Here is a 16,949-nt window from a genome sequence, read left to right as displayed (position 1 = left end):
GTTCTTGGACATGGATATGCATGGCATCAACTTGGTCATATAAGTTATCATAAAATTCACTCAATCAGTAATGAAAGGGTTAAGGATTCCTTTCTAAAATACTATTGCAAAGCGGGTCAGTCCCTGCCTGCTATTTGGAACATTGTGAATCTCATTAAGGGCCAAGGACAATGATTCTGGACGTTCCAGGCCAGTTTCCAGGCGGATTTTTCCTGAAGGACTTTTGTGTCTATGTTCTCATGTTCTGTATCTGTTCCCCTAACCCTCATATCTTCATTGTCCTCTCCTGTGATGATTGAGGATGATGTGGGGTATGAAATTCTAATTATCACCCCCAAGTCTTTGCAAGTACGTAGTTTGTCTATGTGCTGAAGTGAGTTCCTTCGTCTGGCTAAATCCATAATATAATGGCAAATCCAGGAACCATTTTAGGCATTACATTCTTTAACACAGTCATGGCATTAGCATGTCCTAACAGCGTCCTAACACCTGTTGTTATGGTTGTTGTTTCTATGGGTGTACAGAATCACATGAAATTATTCCCAGCAACACAGACACATGCACACTTGTATGAAATCTTCTCTGTGCATAAAACATCTTTAGGGTTAATATCACATATTGTATGATTTTCAGTCATGTCCATGCATAGTTAAATTATTGCTAGCCAAATGTGTATAGGAATGTCTTCTAGGAATACCTTTTTTTTTGGCCCCAGATTTATTGAGAGATAATCGACATATAACATTATGTAAGGTTAAGGTGTACAATATGATGCCTTGATACATGTATATAATGCGAAATGTTTACCAAGTTGAAGTTAGTCAATACATTCTTCAGCTAATTATGGTAAGAACATAAAGCAACTTTCAATATACAATATGTATATTAATTATTGTCATCTTACTGTACATTAGATCCATGGAAGCTTTTTGTCTATCTTCTAACTGGAAGTTTGGACACACTGAGCAATTCCACCACCCCCATTTTCCCTGCCCCTCAGTCCCTGGAACCCACCATTGCACACTCTGTTTCTGTGAATTTGATGTTTCTAGACTCCACATGTAAGTGTGATCATACAGAATGTGTCTTTCTCTCTGACTAATTTAACTTAGCATAATGTCTTCAAGCTTCATCCATGTAGTCACAAATGGCACGATTAACTTTTATATGGATGAAATCTATCATCTATTTATCTATCTATCTGTATCCATCCATCCATCTATCTAATCTCACATCTTCTTTATTAATCCCTTGATGAGCAGTTAGGTTTTTTCAGTATCTCAGCTGTGGAGAATAATGCTGAAATGAACAATATATATCTCTGATATAGTGACTTCATCCTCTGTGTATATCACTCAGAAAAGGGATCGCTGGGCACAACCATACTTTTGTTTTTCATTTTTTGAGAACTCTCCATACTGTTTTCAGTAGTAACCTCACCAGTTTACATTCCTAGGGACAGTGTACCAGGTTTGCTTATTTCCACATGCTCACAAGCATTTGTTATCTCTTGTCTGATGGTAACAGCCATAATAACAGGTGTGAAGTGTTATGGGATTGTGGCTTTGATTTGCATGTCTCTGGTGATGAGTGATGTTAAGCACGTTTTAATGCACTTGCTGGACGTTTGTACATGGACTTTGGAAACATGCCCTTTCAAGTCCTCTACCCCCCATTTTTTTAATTGGGTTGCTTGTTATAATATTGAGCTGTATAAGCTTTTTTTAAATTTTGGATATGAACCTCATATCACACGTTTTACAATTTTTTTCCATCCCTGTAAAATGTCTTTTCCTTTGGTGAATGTTTCTTTTCCTAAGCAGAAGATTTTTAGTTTGATGTGTTCTCACTCACTGATTTTTGTCTTCATTGACTGTGCATTTGGAGTCATATCCGAAACATCATTTCCAAGACCAAGGTCAAGGAGATTTTTGCCCATGTAGTTTTTAGGTGTGTTATGGTATCCCTATCTGGTTTTTGTGTAAAAGGAAGGCGGGCATTTTAAAACTAGTGGGGACATTCACTCTTCCTCTCAAGTTGGGCACCAGCAGACAGCCCCTTTGTGTCTCCAGCTGAGGAGGGAACCCCACATGCATAGGAGGAGACTGCCAGAAGCCAGGAAAGAATCACAATAAAGGATTAGAGGGAAAAAGATCCTGGGGCTCACACGTGGTAAGCAGTAGTTTCTGTTCTCCCCAGCTGGCATAAGAAAATACTAAAATACAACCTTGTACTTCCCCAATCATGACACAGTATACTGGAAATGTTTCCTCAGTAAACTCAGAGGAAGCTTCAAAGCAAAAACCAAAATGGTAAAATGGCTTGCAAACTAATAGCCAACCAGAATAAGACACAGAAAATTACAAAGCATTTTTTTTCATCACCTATAAAGGTCAAATTGGCAATGTCCACCTCCACATCCCAAGGAAGTATGAAGCATTGGTCTCCATAATGAGGAAAAGTAGTCATTCATAGAAAGTGACCCAGCAGTACCACAGAACATGGAATTGTTAGAGAAGTTCAGGGTGTTAAAACTGCATATCCCATATTCACTAGTTTGAGGAAATATGGAATGTGTTGAACAGAGCCATGTCCTTGGGTCCAAGTCCCTACCCATGTCCATATGAGCACTGTTGACCATGGCCCACCTGCCTCTCCCACACCCACCCCAGCTGAACTGATGTGCAGGGTCACCCAATGCCACACCCTGGGACTTATACCTAACCCCACAGGTGGCCCCCAGGTGCAGGGTTCTAGCCACCTGGCACATCCCTCTGTTCTGTCAGATGATCTAGACCTGGCTTTTCTGAGGATCTTCCATTTATCCATTCTCACTGGCAGATGCCCCTGAGCAGGGGCATGAGGCTGGCAGAGGGCCAGGTCACCCTGAGGGCACCCCTCTTGTTGTTTGCACTATGGGCAGTGCTGGCTCCTGTCCAAGGTTCTCAAGGTCGTCCCTCATGATGCTACATCTCCTCTGAGGTGGTATTTCCCAAGAAGGAGCTGAACCACAGCAAGGGCGTTCCGATGCCTCGCTGGCTGTCCTATAGCCTGCGTTTGGGGGGCAAGAGACCAAAACTTCATTTTTACTTTCAATTTCTACTAAAAATATCCCTATTTGGGGAGAGAGGGGAAGATGGCGGTGTAGGAGAATGCTGGGCTCACCTTATCATACTGATCATTTAGATTCCACCCACATCTGCCTAAATAAACCAGAAAACTTCCAGAAGACTAGCAGAATGGACTCTCCAGGGCCAAGCACACACCAGAGGCCTACGGAAGAGTGTAGGAAGGGCAGAGAGGCGGTGCATGCTATATGGACGTTTGGGAGGGAGCCAGGGCGGTGGAGGGGCAGACTGCCTGGCAAGACACAGCCCCCAAAGTCTGGCTTGCAAAAGCAGAGGGGCCAGACTCCATGAGTTCTGACAGACAGTGGGGTTTAACATCTGGGATGCTAACAGTCAACAGCTCTGCTCTCGGAGAGCTGGGAGAGCAAGAAGACACCTGGAGGGAGAGTTGATGAGTCCTGGAAGACAGAGCTAAGCTTGGCGGGGAAAAAGGTGGTGGCCAGCGCCATCTCCCTTTCCCATCCCCCAGCTGAAATCCCAAAGGGAATCAGTTCCTGTCACCCAACTTGCTTTTATCACTCAAACACCCAGTGCTGTGCATCTGTGGATCCATCCCTCCGGCAGGTCTGCCTCCCTCGTGGTGCTGCAGGGACCCTCCCACAGGGGACCACTGATGGCAAAGCGAGCCCTGATGGCACTTCCCACTGATGGCAAAGGGAGCTAAGCCTGCCCCTCCTGTCACTGTGCACCTTGTAGATACACCCCAGGTAATATGCCAGATCCCACCAAAGCAGCACAAGCCTGGAAGTGTGCAAGCAGCGCAGACAGGGGCTACACCACTCCACAGTGAGTCCTGCCCCTGGGAGAGGGGAAGATAAGGTACACACCACTCTGATTGTGGCCCCAGTGGTGGGCTGGGGGCAGACATCAGGTCTGACTGCAGCCCCGCCCACCAACATGAATAGACAATTCTCTAAAGAAGACATCCGGATGGCCAACAGGCACATGAGAAGATGCTCAACATCGCTCCTCATCAAGGAAATACAAATCAAAATCACACTCAGATACCATCTCACCCCAGTCAGAGTGGCTAAGATGAATAAATCAGGAGACTATAGATACTGGCAAGGATGTGGAGAAACAGGAACCCTCTTGCACTGTTGGTGGGAATGCCAACTGGTGCAGCCACTCTGGAAAATAGTGTTGAGGTTTCTCAGAATATTAAAAATAGGTCTACCCTATGGCCCAGCAATAGCACTGCTATGAATTTACCCAAAGAATACAGGAGTGCTGATGCATAGGGGCACTTGTACCCCAAGGTTTATAGCAGCACTTTGAACAATAGCCAAATTATGGAAAGAGTCTAAGTGCCCATCAATTGATGAATGGATAAAGAAATTGTGGTTTCTGTTCAAAATGGAATACTACCTGACATTGAGAAAGAATGAAATATGGCGTTTTGTAGCAACGTGGATGGATATGGAGAGTGTTGTGCTGAGTGAAATTAGTCATATGGAGAAAGACAAACACCATATGTTTTCACTCTTATTCGGATCCTGAGAAACTTGACAGAAGACCATGGGGAAGGGGAAAGGAAAAAAAGTTAGAGAGGGAGGGAGTCAAACCATAACAGGCTCTTAAAAACTGAATAAATTGAGGGTTGATGGGGGATGGGAGGGAGGGGAGGGTGGGTGATGGACATTGAGGAGGGCACCTGTTGGGATGAGCACTGGGTGTTGTATGGAAACCATTTGAAAATAAATTTCATATTTAAAAAATATTCTTATTTAATTTTCATTACAATTTTTTTGGTTTTATGTAATTTTTTTTTCAAATTCTATTTTATTTCCATCATTTCACTTTAGTCTACTACAGTATATTCACTTTTTCAAATTATCAATTGATTTCGTTTTTTTTCTTTTCTTTACCTTTTTTCTTTTTCATTTCTTTTCTTTTTTCTTAAATACAGAACAAAAAAATTTATATTTATTTTTAATTTTTAGTAAAAATATTTTTCTTTTTTTTGCTATAGTCTTTACTTTTGTGTATATTTTTTCAAATTCTATTTCATTCCCATCATGTCATTTTACTCTACTTCAGTGTATTCATTTCTTAAAATTCTCAAATGATTTACTTCCCCCCCTTCTTTTTTCTCTAATCTGTAAAACCACTTTGCACCCATCCAAAACACGCCTAGGATCTAGCATTAACTATTTCATTTGTTTGTGTGTGTGTGTGGGGGGGGGTTAATTGTTAATTTTAACATTTTTGTAATTTTATTTGTTTTATTTCAATTTTTCTACTTCATTAATTCCTTTTCCCCCTTCAAAATGACAAAACAAAGGAATTAACCCCAAAAGAAAGACCAAGAAGAAATGACAGCCAGGGATTTAACCAACACAGATACAAGCAAGATGTCTGAACCAGAATTTAGAATCACAATAATAAGAATACTAGGTGCAGTCAAAAATAGATTAGAATCCCTTTCTGAAGAGATAAAAGAAGAAAAAAATAGCCAAAATGGAATTAAAAATGCTATAACTGAGCTGCAATCATGGATGGATGAGGCAGAACAGAGAACAGAGAATCAGAACAGAGAATCAGCAATATAGAGGACAAATATAGAGAACAATGAAGCAGAAAGAAAAGAGGGAGATTAAGGCAAAAGAGCACGATTTAAGAATTAGAGAAATCAGTGACTCATTATAAGGAACATCAGATTCATAGGGGTCCCAGAAGAGGAAGAAAGAGAAATAGGGGTAGAAGGATTATGTGAGCCAATCATGGCAGAAAACTTTCCTAACCTGGGAAAAGACACAGACATCAAAATCCAGGAATCACAGAGGACCCCCATTAGATTAAACAAAAACTGACCAGCAACAAGGCATATCATAGTCAAATTCACAAAGTACTCAGGGAAGGAGAGAATCATGAAAGCAGCAAGGACAAAAAAATTCCCTAACATACAAGGTGGGACAGATCAGGTTTGCAGCAGACCTATCCACAGAATCTTGGCAGGCCAGAAAGGAGTGGTGGAGTCTATTCAGTGTGCTGAATCAGAAAACTATGCAGCCAAGAATTCTTTATCCAGCAAGGCTGTCATTCAAAATACAAGGAGAGATAAAAGTTTCCCAGACAAACAAAAATTAAAAGAGTTTGTGACCACTAAACCATCCCTGCAAGAAATTTAAAGGGGGACGCTCTGAGGCGACAAAAGATGTGTGTGTGTGTGTGTGTGTGTGTGTGTGTGTGTATAGCAAGAAATATTAGAAAGGACCAGAGAACACCACCAGAAACTCCAGTTCTACAAGCATAATAAAGGCAATAAATTCATAACTTTCAGTACTCACTCTAAACGTCAATGGAGTCAATGCCCCAATCAAAAGACATAGAGTAATGGAATGGATAAGAAAACAAGATCCATCTATATGCTGTTCACAAGAGACCCACTTTAGACCTAAAGACACCTTCAGATTGAACATAAGGGGATGGATAACTATCTATCATGCTAATGGTCAACAAAAGAAAACCGTAGTAGCCATACTTATATCAGACAATCTAGAATAAAAAATACTGTATCAAGAGATGCAGAAGGGTATTATATCATAATCAAGGGGTCTATAGACCAAGAAGACCTAACAATTGTAAACATTTATGCACCAAATGGGAGAGCACACAAATATATAAATCAATTAATCACAAACATAAAGAAACTCATCGATAGTAATACCATAATATTAGGAGAATTCAACACCCCACTCACAGCAATGGACAGATCATCTCAACAAAAATCAACAAGGAAAGAATGGCTTTGAATGACACACTGGACCAGATGGACTTAACAGATATATTCAGAACATTTCATCCTAAAGCAGCAGAATATGCATTCTTCTCCAGTGCATATGGAACGTTCTCCAGAAAAGACCATACACTGGGACACAAATCAGCCCTAAGTAAGTACAAAATTACAAAAAGTACAAAAAGATCGAGATCATACTATGCATATTTTCAGACCACAATGCTTGAAATCAACCACAAGAAAAAATTTGGAAAGGTAAAAAATACTTGGAGACTAAAGAACATCCTACTAAATAATGAATGGACTAACCAACCAGTTAAAGAGGAAATTAAAAAGTATATGGAAGTCAACGAAAATGATAACACCACAACCCAAAACCTCTGGGACGCAGCAAAGTTGGTCATAAGACGAAAGTATATAGCATTCCAGACCTTCCTAAAGAAGGAAGAAAGATCTCAGATACACAACCTAACCATATGCCTTAAGTAGCTGGAAAAAGAACAGCAAATAGAACCCAAAACCATCAGAAGACAGGAAATAATAAAGATTAAAAAAGAAATTGTTATTGAAACCAAAAAAACAGTAGAGCAGATCAATGAAACCGGAAGCAGGTTCTTTGAAAAAATGAACAAAATTGATAAACCACTAGCCAGTTTGATCAAAAAGAAAAAGGAAAGGACCCAAATAAGTAAAATCAAGAATGAAAGAGGAGAGATAACAACCAACACAACAGAAATAAAAACAATAATAAGAGAATATTAAGAGCAATTATATGCCAATAAAATGGGTAATCTGGAAGAAATGGACAAATTCTTAGAAACATATACACTACCAAAACTGAAATAGGAAGAAATAGAACATTTGAACAGACCCATAACCAGTAAGGAAATAATATTAGTAATCAGAACTCTGTCAAAAACAAGAGTCCAGGGCCAGATGGCTTTCCAGGGGAATTCTACCAAACATTTAAGGAAGAGTTAACACCTATTCTCTTGGAGCTGTTCCAAAATATAGAAATGGAAGGAAAACTTCCAGACTCTTTCTATGAAGCCAGCATTAACTTGATTCCAAAAGCAGACAGAGACCACACTAAAAAGGAGACCAATTTCCCTGATGAACATGGGTGCAAAAATCCTTAACAAGGTATTAGCCTACTGGATCCTACATACATTAAAAAAATTATTCACCATGACCAAGTGGGATTTATACCTGGGATGCAGGGCTGGTTCAATATCTGCAAAACAATTAATGTGATTCATCACGTCAATAAAAGAAATGACAAGAACCATATAATCTTCTCCATGGATGCAGAGGAAGCATTTGCCAAAATACAGCATCCTTTCTTGATAAAAACCTTCAAGAAAGTAGGGATAGAACGAGCATACCTGGAGATCATAAAAGCCATATATGAACGACCCAACGCTAATATCATCCTCAATGGGGAAAAACTGAGAGCTTTCCCCTTAAGGTCAGGAACAAGACAGGGATGTCCACTCTCGCCACTGTTATTCAACACAGTATTGGAAGTCTTAGCCTCTGCAATCAGACAACACAAAGAAATAAATGGCATCCAAATCAGCCAGGAGGAGGTCAAACTTTCACTCTTCACTGATGACATGATTCTCTATGTGGAAAACCCAAAAACTCCACCAAAAAAACTGCTAGAATTGATTCATGAATTCAGCAAAGTGGCAGGATATAAAATCAACACAGAGAAATTGGTTGCATTCCTATACACTAACAATGAAGCGACAGATAGAGAAATCAAGGAATATTTCCCATTTACAGTATCACCAAAACCCATATACCTAGGAATAAATCTAACCAAAGAGGTGAAAAATCTATACACTGAAAACTATAGAAAGCTTATGAAAGAAATTGAAGAAGACACAAACAAATGGGAAAATATTCCATGCTCATGGATAGGAAGAACAAATATTAAAATGTCATGACTACCCAAAGCAATCTACATATTCAATGCAACCCCTATCAAAGTGACACCAGAATTCTTCACTGACATAGAACAAATAATCCTAAAATCTGTATGGAACCAGAAAAGACCCCGAATAGCCAAAGCAATCCTGAAAAACAAATACGAAGTAGGAGGCATCAAAATCCCAGATTTCAAGCTGTACTACAACCCTGTAATAATCAAGATAGTATGGTACTGGCACAAGAATAGACACTCAGATCAATGGAACAGAATAGAGAACCCAGAAATGGACCCACAGACATATGGCCAACTAATTTTTGACAAAGCAGGAAAGAACATCCAAAGGAATAAAGACAGTGTCTTCAGCAAGTGGTGCTGGGAAAAGTGGACAGTGACATGCAGAAGAATGAACCTGGAACACTTTCTTACACCATACACAAAAATAAACTCTAAGTGGATGAAAGACCTCAATGTAAGACAGGAAGCCATGAAAATCCTCAAGGAGAAAGCAGGCAAAAACCTCTTTGATCTTGGCCGCAGCAACTTCTTACTCAACACGTCCCTGGAGGCAAGGGAAACAAAAGCTAAAATGAACTACTGGGACTTCATCAAAATAAAATCTGCAAAGCACTGCACAGCGAAGGAAACAATCAACAAAACTAAAAGGCAACCAACAGAATGGGAGAAAATATTTGCAAATGACATCTCAGATAAAGGGTTAGTACCCAAAATTTACAAAGAACTTATCAAACTCAACACCCAAAAAACAAATAATCCAGTGAAGAATTGGGCAAAAGACATGAATAGACACTTCTCCAAAGAAGACATCCAGATGGCCAACCGACACATGAAAAAATGCTCAACATCACTCATCATCAGGGAAATACATATCAAAACCACAATGAGATACCACCTGACACCTGTCAGAATGGCTAACAACAACTCAGGCAACAAAAGATGTTGGCAATGATGCGGAGACAGAGGATCTCTTTTGCATTGTTGGGGGCAGTGCAAGCTGGTGCAGCCACTCTGGAAAACACTATGGAGATTCCTCAAAAAACTAAAAATAGAACTACCCTACGACCCAGCAATTGCACTGCTAGGCATGTATCCATGGGATACAGGTGTGCTGTTTCGAAGGGACACATGCACCCCTATGTTTATAGCAGCACTATCAACAATAGCCAAAGCATGGAAAGAGCCCAAATGTCCATCGATGGATGAATGGATAAAGAAGATGTGGTATATATATACAAATAGAGTGTTACTCGGCAATCAAAAAGGATGAAATCCTGCCATTTGCAACTACGTGGATGCAACTGGAGGGTATTATGCTAAGTGAAATTAGTCAGCCAGAGAAAGACAAATATCGTATGACTTCACTCATAAGAGGACTTTAAGAGACAAAACAGATGAACATAAGGGAGGAGAAACAAAAATAATATAAAAACAGGGAGGGGGACAAAACAGAAGAGACTCATAAATATGGAGAACAAACTGAGGGTTACTAGAGGGGTTGTGGGAGGGGGGGATGGGTCAAACGGGTAAGGGGCATTAAGGAATCTACTCCTGAAACCATTGTTACACTATATGCTAACTAATTTGGATATAAATTTTAAAAAATAAAAAAAAAAGAAAATTAAAAAGAAAAAAGAAAAAAAAAAACTTCCTCTTGGAGGATTAGCCTACCATTTGTTCAAAGAAAATTTAGACATGGTCCCACTACATTTATATGTGGCAAATTTAACTGGTCCTATACTTTTGAGACAAACAGCCCTCATATATGTACTACAAGACTATATATTTTTGCTTACAACTGCAACTCCAGATTTTAATGAAAAATACACTATTTTCATAGGAAACAAAAATGGGTGACCCCTGTTTCTCTACTACAAACATATCACATTTACATGTAACCTTTGTTTATGTTGCCAAACAAAAGGCACAACCCTGGTTAATGGTCCAATTAAATTGACTTTGGAAAGGGGGGGTCCCCATTGCAACAACATGTCTCTGCATTAAAAGAGAGAAAAAGAACCAAGCGATTTCTGGGCCTTTTATTGACTGTTATTTTGGCCGTTACATTGATGGCAGCAACAGCAGCCATGACAGACGCCTCTCTAACCATCTCTTTACAGAAGAAACATCATGTAAATCAATATATACAAAACACAAAATTAGATTTAGAAGAGCAAGTGAGGATTAATCAACTAATCCTTCCCCAACTTCAGGCATTAGAAGCCACTGTTGCCTGGCTAGGAAAATGTCAACAGACTTTGTAGACCCAATCACAAATCATATGTGACTCGGGATTCAATACTAATTGTGTCACCCCCAGTCTTTATGAGTTTCGGGAACAATACACTGTTACCTCAATCAAGCATCTAATTCACCCCGTAAGTACCTCTATGGATAACTTTAAAATGAAGTTACAAAAACAATTCCGAGAGCTTCAACAAGAAAAGCAAAAAGCAACGATTGACACTCTCAATGACATTTCTGATTGGACCGGCCAAAAAAAAACAAAACAAAACAAAAAAAACAAAAAAAAACAACTAGTACTATGGGTTCAATCTTCTTTCTTGGCTTAGTATTATTACAATATTATTGATGATCTTGTTTTTCATTTCAGTCTTCAAAATGATAATTTCCCTCTGTTCCTCTACCAAATCACCTAAGGTGTTCTTTGCCAATACCCAGATACTCACCATTTCCACCATGATCTTTGTTTCTACAACTGAAAAACAAAAGTGGGGAGAGGTGCACTTATTTCTAGCGAGTGTATTGTAAGTCATGGAGGGTGAATGGGGCAATAGCAGAAATGTCAGCAATGTTATTGGCTCAAGGCCTTCGAATGCAATAGCGTTATGAGATACAGAGACCTGTGATGCCCCAAAGGACAGTTAAGATATAGTGCCTCATGGAGTTCCCTGACTTTCCTTGAAACCACACACACTCCCTTCATGCCTTCACGTAGCCCCTAGACATAGGTCTGTGTGAAGTACTAAGATCCTTTGTGTTCTCTTACTGCTTTGATATTCTTTGATTCTTCTACCTAATGAAATATGAAATAAAGGCTATGTGCAGTCTGCTGCTGCTGCTTTCTCACAGACACAGCCCTGCACGTCTGTCCAATCTTGTGTCTGAGAACTTTTCTTCACTACACAGACACAAGTGGGAATAGATCCAGGGCCCAGCCCCGGTCTGCAGGAAGACACACACCATCCATCTCAGTGGGTGCGCTGTCAGGCACAATGGTGCAAGGTCCTGTGTACTGAATGGAGGGGGGGGACACTCCTGCAATCGCCCAAATCCTCTCAGGCCCTGCAGTACTTCTCACCATCGAGGACACCCAGGAGGCCTCTCCATGCACAACATCAAGCTCTAGTGAGGAGTTATTTCAACCAAAGGAGAAGTGGATGCATCTCCTCTCCTGTGGCTTTTTACATACAGCATTTTTGTTCTGGAAACATGAACAAATGAGACAGGTCAGGTATCATGTAGTTCATCTGCACAGTGAAACACTGACTGACCTCCAGAAGGGACACCCCATCACAGAGATGCTTCACTGACACTCAAGCACAGGGATCTGACCCAACAAGTGTGTATTCCAGGTCCCCTGGAAAAACTAAAGGAGCTTTGTGGCACTACTAAAAAGGGCAAATATGGGATCCATACAGTTAATATCAGCTACTGTGTGTAGGTTGTATTGGAGAGTAGATATGCAGCAGGCTGTGAGCTACTCGTGACTGTATGAGCAGATATATTCAGACCTGACTTTCAACCACAGGAACCTAAAGGAGATAAGATGCTACCCCCGAAGTCCCCAGAGTCTCTGGATTCACTATGAGTGTGGACTGCATCAGTGAATTTGAGGCTCCCTGGAAGGTACACCCTAGTGGGTTCATAAAACTGTGATTTGGGTCTCTCTTCAGAGTGCAGGTTTCACAAATCCAGGTCACTATTTTACAGACACTAGCACAGCCTATGGTGTCACTGGAAGAGCCTTTGAAGGCATAGCACAGACAATGTGGTGGCAGGAAAATTTCTATTTTTCCCTTCTGGATTATTTATCTGGTTTAATAATTAAGTTGTCATAAGACAAACTATCAGAGAAACACAACTTTAATTGTGTATTTATAAGAGACCCCTAAAAATATTAACAAAAAGAAGTCAGCAAAGCCAAGAGCTCCTTAAGTTTTACAAAATAAACAAAATATTTATGAAGATATTCAATACAATGATGGGTGGTTAGTGTTACTACAATAGTGAAGAACTAAGGTTTCTCTGCACAGCATTCTGGGGCCTAAATTCCTTTTTCTGGTGCTAAGGACAGTTCTCTCCTCCTGGTACAAAAAGGGTGTATTTCACATAGGAGATTTATATTCTGTTTAGGGAACAAAGGATGGTCAGTGTGTCTCTGCACTGGCTGTTTCTCAAGCATCTTTTATTCCAGTAGCATATTTGGGGTGGCATATTCTGCTCCCCTCCACCATGTAATGCTGGAGTAGAGACACTGGAATAAATGTCCTGTGAGTCTTGACAGGAACCTCCCTGCAGGGCCAGGCCTAGACTGCAGGGAGCTTTCAGTACTACCCAGCACCAGGCTGATACCCCAGGTGAGTAGGTGCACAAGGGGTGCGGAAGGCTTTCCTGTCAGAAGCCAGTGTTTCCTTTTCCTGAAAGCAATCTAAAATATCAGTAGATGAGGGATGCTAAAGGGTGTTTAAATATCCTGTTCCATCAGAGCATTTAATGAACTCAGGCAATAAGAAGACACTTGAAGACGCTGCTAGTCCAGGGCTTTTAGATATCTTCATCTAAGAGATGGAAGCCAGGATGCATTTATTACCCCATTTTGTGCAGCAGTTTGGAGACACGCTTATCCAGGAATAAGACGTTCAGATATCAGAGCCAACAACAGGTTCAAGTGGTCTCTGGCTCATTCAATACTGGTCCACAATGGGGAGAATTTCCTGTAAGGTCTTATCACTCAGTGGCAGGAGCTCAGTCTGCACACAGTTCAGGAACCTGGCCAAGGACCATATCCTCAAACAAGGATTAGACTGGTACCCTCTGAGTCCCAATGTGCAGAGTCCCTGTGACATTCTCTAGATGGTTCTGGTCCTGTGTATGAAATACTCTGTCTCATGACTATGCAAATAATCATAAGAGCACCAGGTTAAGTATGGGTGTGTCTGTGCCCTGAGAGCATCACTGTAAAACGCCATCCTCTATCAGAGACCCTGAGACACATCCCCTCACAATGGACTGGAGCTGGAGAATTCTCTACCTGGTGGCAGTGGCTACAGGTAAGGGTCACCCAATTCCCTGGACAGAGGAGAGGACCAGGACCAGTCAACATTGATTTCATCCACTCTTGTCCCCTCTCTACAGGTGTGCACTCCAAGGTTTTGCTGGTGCAGTCTGGGGCTGAAGTGAGGAAGACTTGGGCATCAGTGAAGATCTTCTGCAAAGCATTTGGATACAGCTTCACTGATTACTACATGCACTGGATGCTACAGGCTCCTGCACAAGGGTTTGAGTGGATGGGAAGCATTGACCCTGAAGATGGTGCTACAAGCTATGCACAGAAGTTCCAGGGCAGACTCACTCTGACGGCAGACACATCCACAAACACAGCCTACATGGAGCTAAGCAGTGTGAGGTCTGCAGACACGGCCATGTATTACTGTGCCAGGACACAGTGAGGGGTTGTCAGTTTGAGCCCAGACACAAACCGCCCTGTAGAAGAAGATCAGGACCACCAGGGGGTGCACACTATGCACCATTCTGTTTGTGGTCCCAGGAGCAGGTGCAGGTAGAGGTTGCTGGAAGGTTTTTTGTCATGGCCTGGGGCTTCCTCTCCATATAGCATTTTCCCCCAGCAATCCTCTCTGGACACATGATTCTGTGCTTACATACTTTGTGTCTGGTTTACAAGTTTGTTTTACTAAGAAAACTATACTTACATGAACAAGAGATAGAGTCTCTTACAATTGCTTACCCTTGTACTAAATATCAATGGTTTACACATATCCTGAAGTACATCAACTGAACATTTACAGGAGTCCCAGGTGTGCTCACGTTGCAGCTGGGACCACAGGATCCCATAGCTCCTCGTTATCCTCACCCTGCTCTTGTCCCAGTCAAACACCATGACACTTCATTCATGTCACTTTGCTTCTCAGGACTTTATATGTGTTACAGCTTTCTTCAAATACTTGGAACTACAAGAGAAAAAGCATCTACATGTATTAGTCAGGATAACCCTGAGGAACAGAACACATAGCACATTGGCTTACATGACTAAATAGGCTGAGATGTCCCATGATATACTATCACATTCTGGATACCCAGTAAAGTCAGTGGTGTAATTATCATCTGACTCCAAACTAGTGTCAAGTCTGAACACATGGGGACCTGATGGTTTAACTTTCATTCCAAGGGCAAGAGGAAGCCAATGTTACAGCTCAAGCAGGCACACCAGAAGTAAAAATGAGAGAATTTGCTTCACTTTTATTTTTATTCTATTCATAACCTTAATGGATTGGATGATGCCCACTTACCAAGACACCATGAATGCAAATATCAATCTCTTCTTCAAACAACATCACAGACAACCACAGAAACAATGTTTAATCTAGACACCCATGAACCGGTAAAGATGACACATAAAGTTAACCAGGACAAGTCAACCTCCTGTAAACATGGGAATCCACACGCATCTCTTAAATAACACTGATTCTGCATATAAAGAAAATACCAGAGTCATAATTTCACCTTAGATGATACAAGTGTCTTGCATACAACCAAAAATACACTATCCCCTTCCCCAGAAGAGGACGTGAAGCTCATGTGTGGTGTTTGCTCTTCTCCCAAGTAACCCATAACTAAAATATAATGATGCAAAATTAAGAATTCTTACATACAATCATATAAAGTAAATATATCTTATGTTACTTGGCAAAGAAAACATAGAGGGGAAAAAAAAGACAACACAAACATAGTCACAGAAAACTAGGGAGGAAATGTCCATAACAGCTACTGTCCTCATTTCTGTAACCATACAAGAATGAAACCTTGTATTTATAACTACCTTCTTCCTCTACCAAGTATGTATTCTCTTTACTGTCAGCAAGGACCTCAAGTTGATACAGTCCATTACCTGGATGGATGACCAACATCTTCATTCCTGAAGGAACATAACTTGGCCTCATCTTTACAAGCTATTGTCACTTAGTGAGGTAATCATGTTTGCAGAAGTAAATTTCTGTACTCTATAAGGCCAACTGGCTCAGGGTGGTGTAGAACATGATAATACTGGTGATTTCCACTTAAAGTGGTGCCTGAAAAATCACACAGAACCACGTGGGAACCATGCTCAAGTTTTTTATTACCCTGTCAATTAATTGCACAACTCTCCCTACGAAACCATATGGGCAGGTTTAGAGAGAGAAGACAGTGTAGAAAGACTGGGGACCAAGGGCATTTGAAAAACTACTTCATGTAACTTTCTTGTGTCTTCAGGATCTCTTCAGACTCTGTCACTTCTTCCATTTGATGATGGAGTGTAACTATGCATACTTCAGGTTATGGCTCAGTTAATCTAATAACACCCCTCCCCCTTAAATATAGACATTTCAGGATGCTTGGTAACCTAGTGACTGAGGCTTAAACCTATAGTTTCCAGCATCAGGCCAACAACTCTTTCTTAAAAGTCATGATCTGCAGTGAATGATAAGGACTTACTGAAAAATGTTTAGGTTCAGCACTGATAATTACCTCTATGGGCCTACCAGAGCTCTTAAAAAGCATGTGAAGCCCAAATAAGAGAAGTGAATAGGCATGTGCTGAGCATCACTTCCCCTACATCCTCCAAGTCCATAATGGTGGCTGTAATCTCTGCAGTTCCTCCAGGAATATGGTATCATATTGATGTACTACTCTCATAAAAGAGGCAAGTGTTCTATATAAATATATTTATCCTGATGAAAATATCATGGCACGGCTTTCTATAATGTGTAAATTTGAAAATACTGACAATACCAAATGTCCAGCAGGATGTAGGACAACTATAATTCTCATTCATTTCCAGCTGAAATTACACCTGGGGAAAATATACATACTTAGACCATAAGATAGTGGA

At 40.7% G+C, this 16,949-nt stretch overlaps 1 gene segment (V, D, J or C); it reads left to right on the top strand.

Moving 5' to 3' along the window:
* Positions 1–14,031: 14,031 nt before the first annotated feature.
* LOC128310948 (immunoglobulin heavy variable 1-69-2-like) lies at positions 14,032–14,553 on the top strand. The segment is given in 2 exon segments: positions 14,032–14,112; positions 14,198–14,553. Coding segments are annotated over 2 exon segments (360 nt in total).
* Positions 14,554–16,949: the final 2,396 nt, after the last annotated feature.

The sequence above is a fragment of the Acinonyx jubatus genome, unplaced genomic scaffold (genome assembly GCF_027475565.1).
Source record: "Acinonyx jubatus isolate Ajub_Pintada_27869175 unplaced genomic scaffold, VMU_Ajub_asm_v1.0 scaffold_21, whole genome shotgun sequence".
In the NCBI taxonomy this organism is placed as follows: domain Eukaryota; kingdom Metazoa; phylum Chordata; class Mammalia; order Carnivora; family Felidae; genus Acinonyx; species Acinonyx jubatus.
The sequence above is the reverse complement of the archived record's forward strand: the minus strand, read 5'-3'. Positions and strand labels throughout refer to the sequence as shown.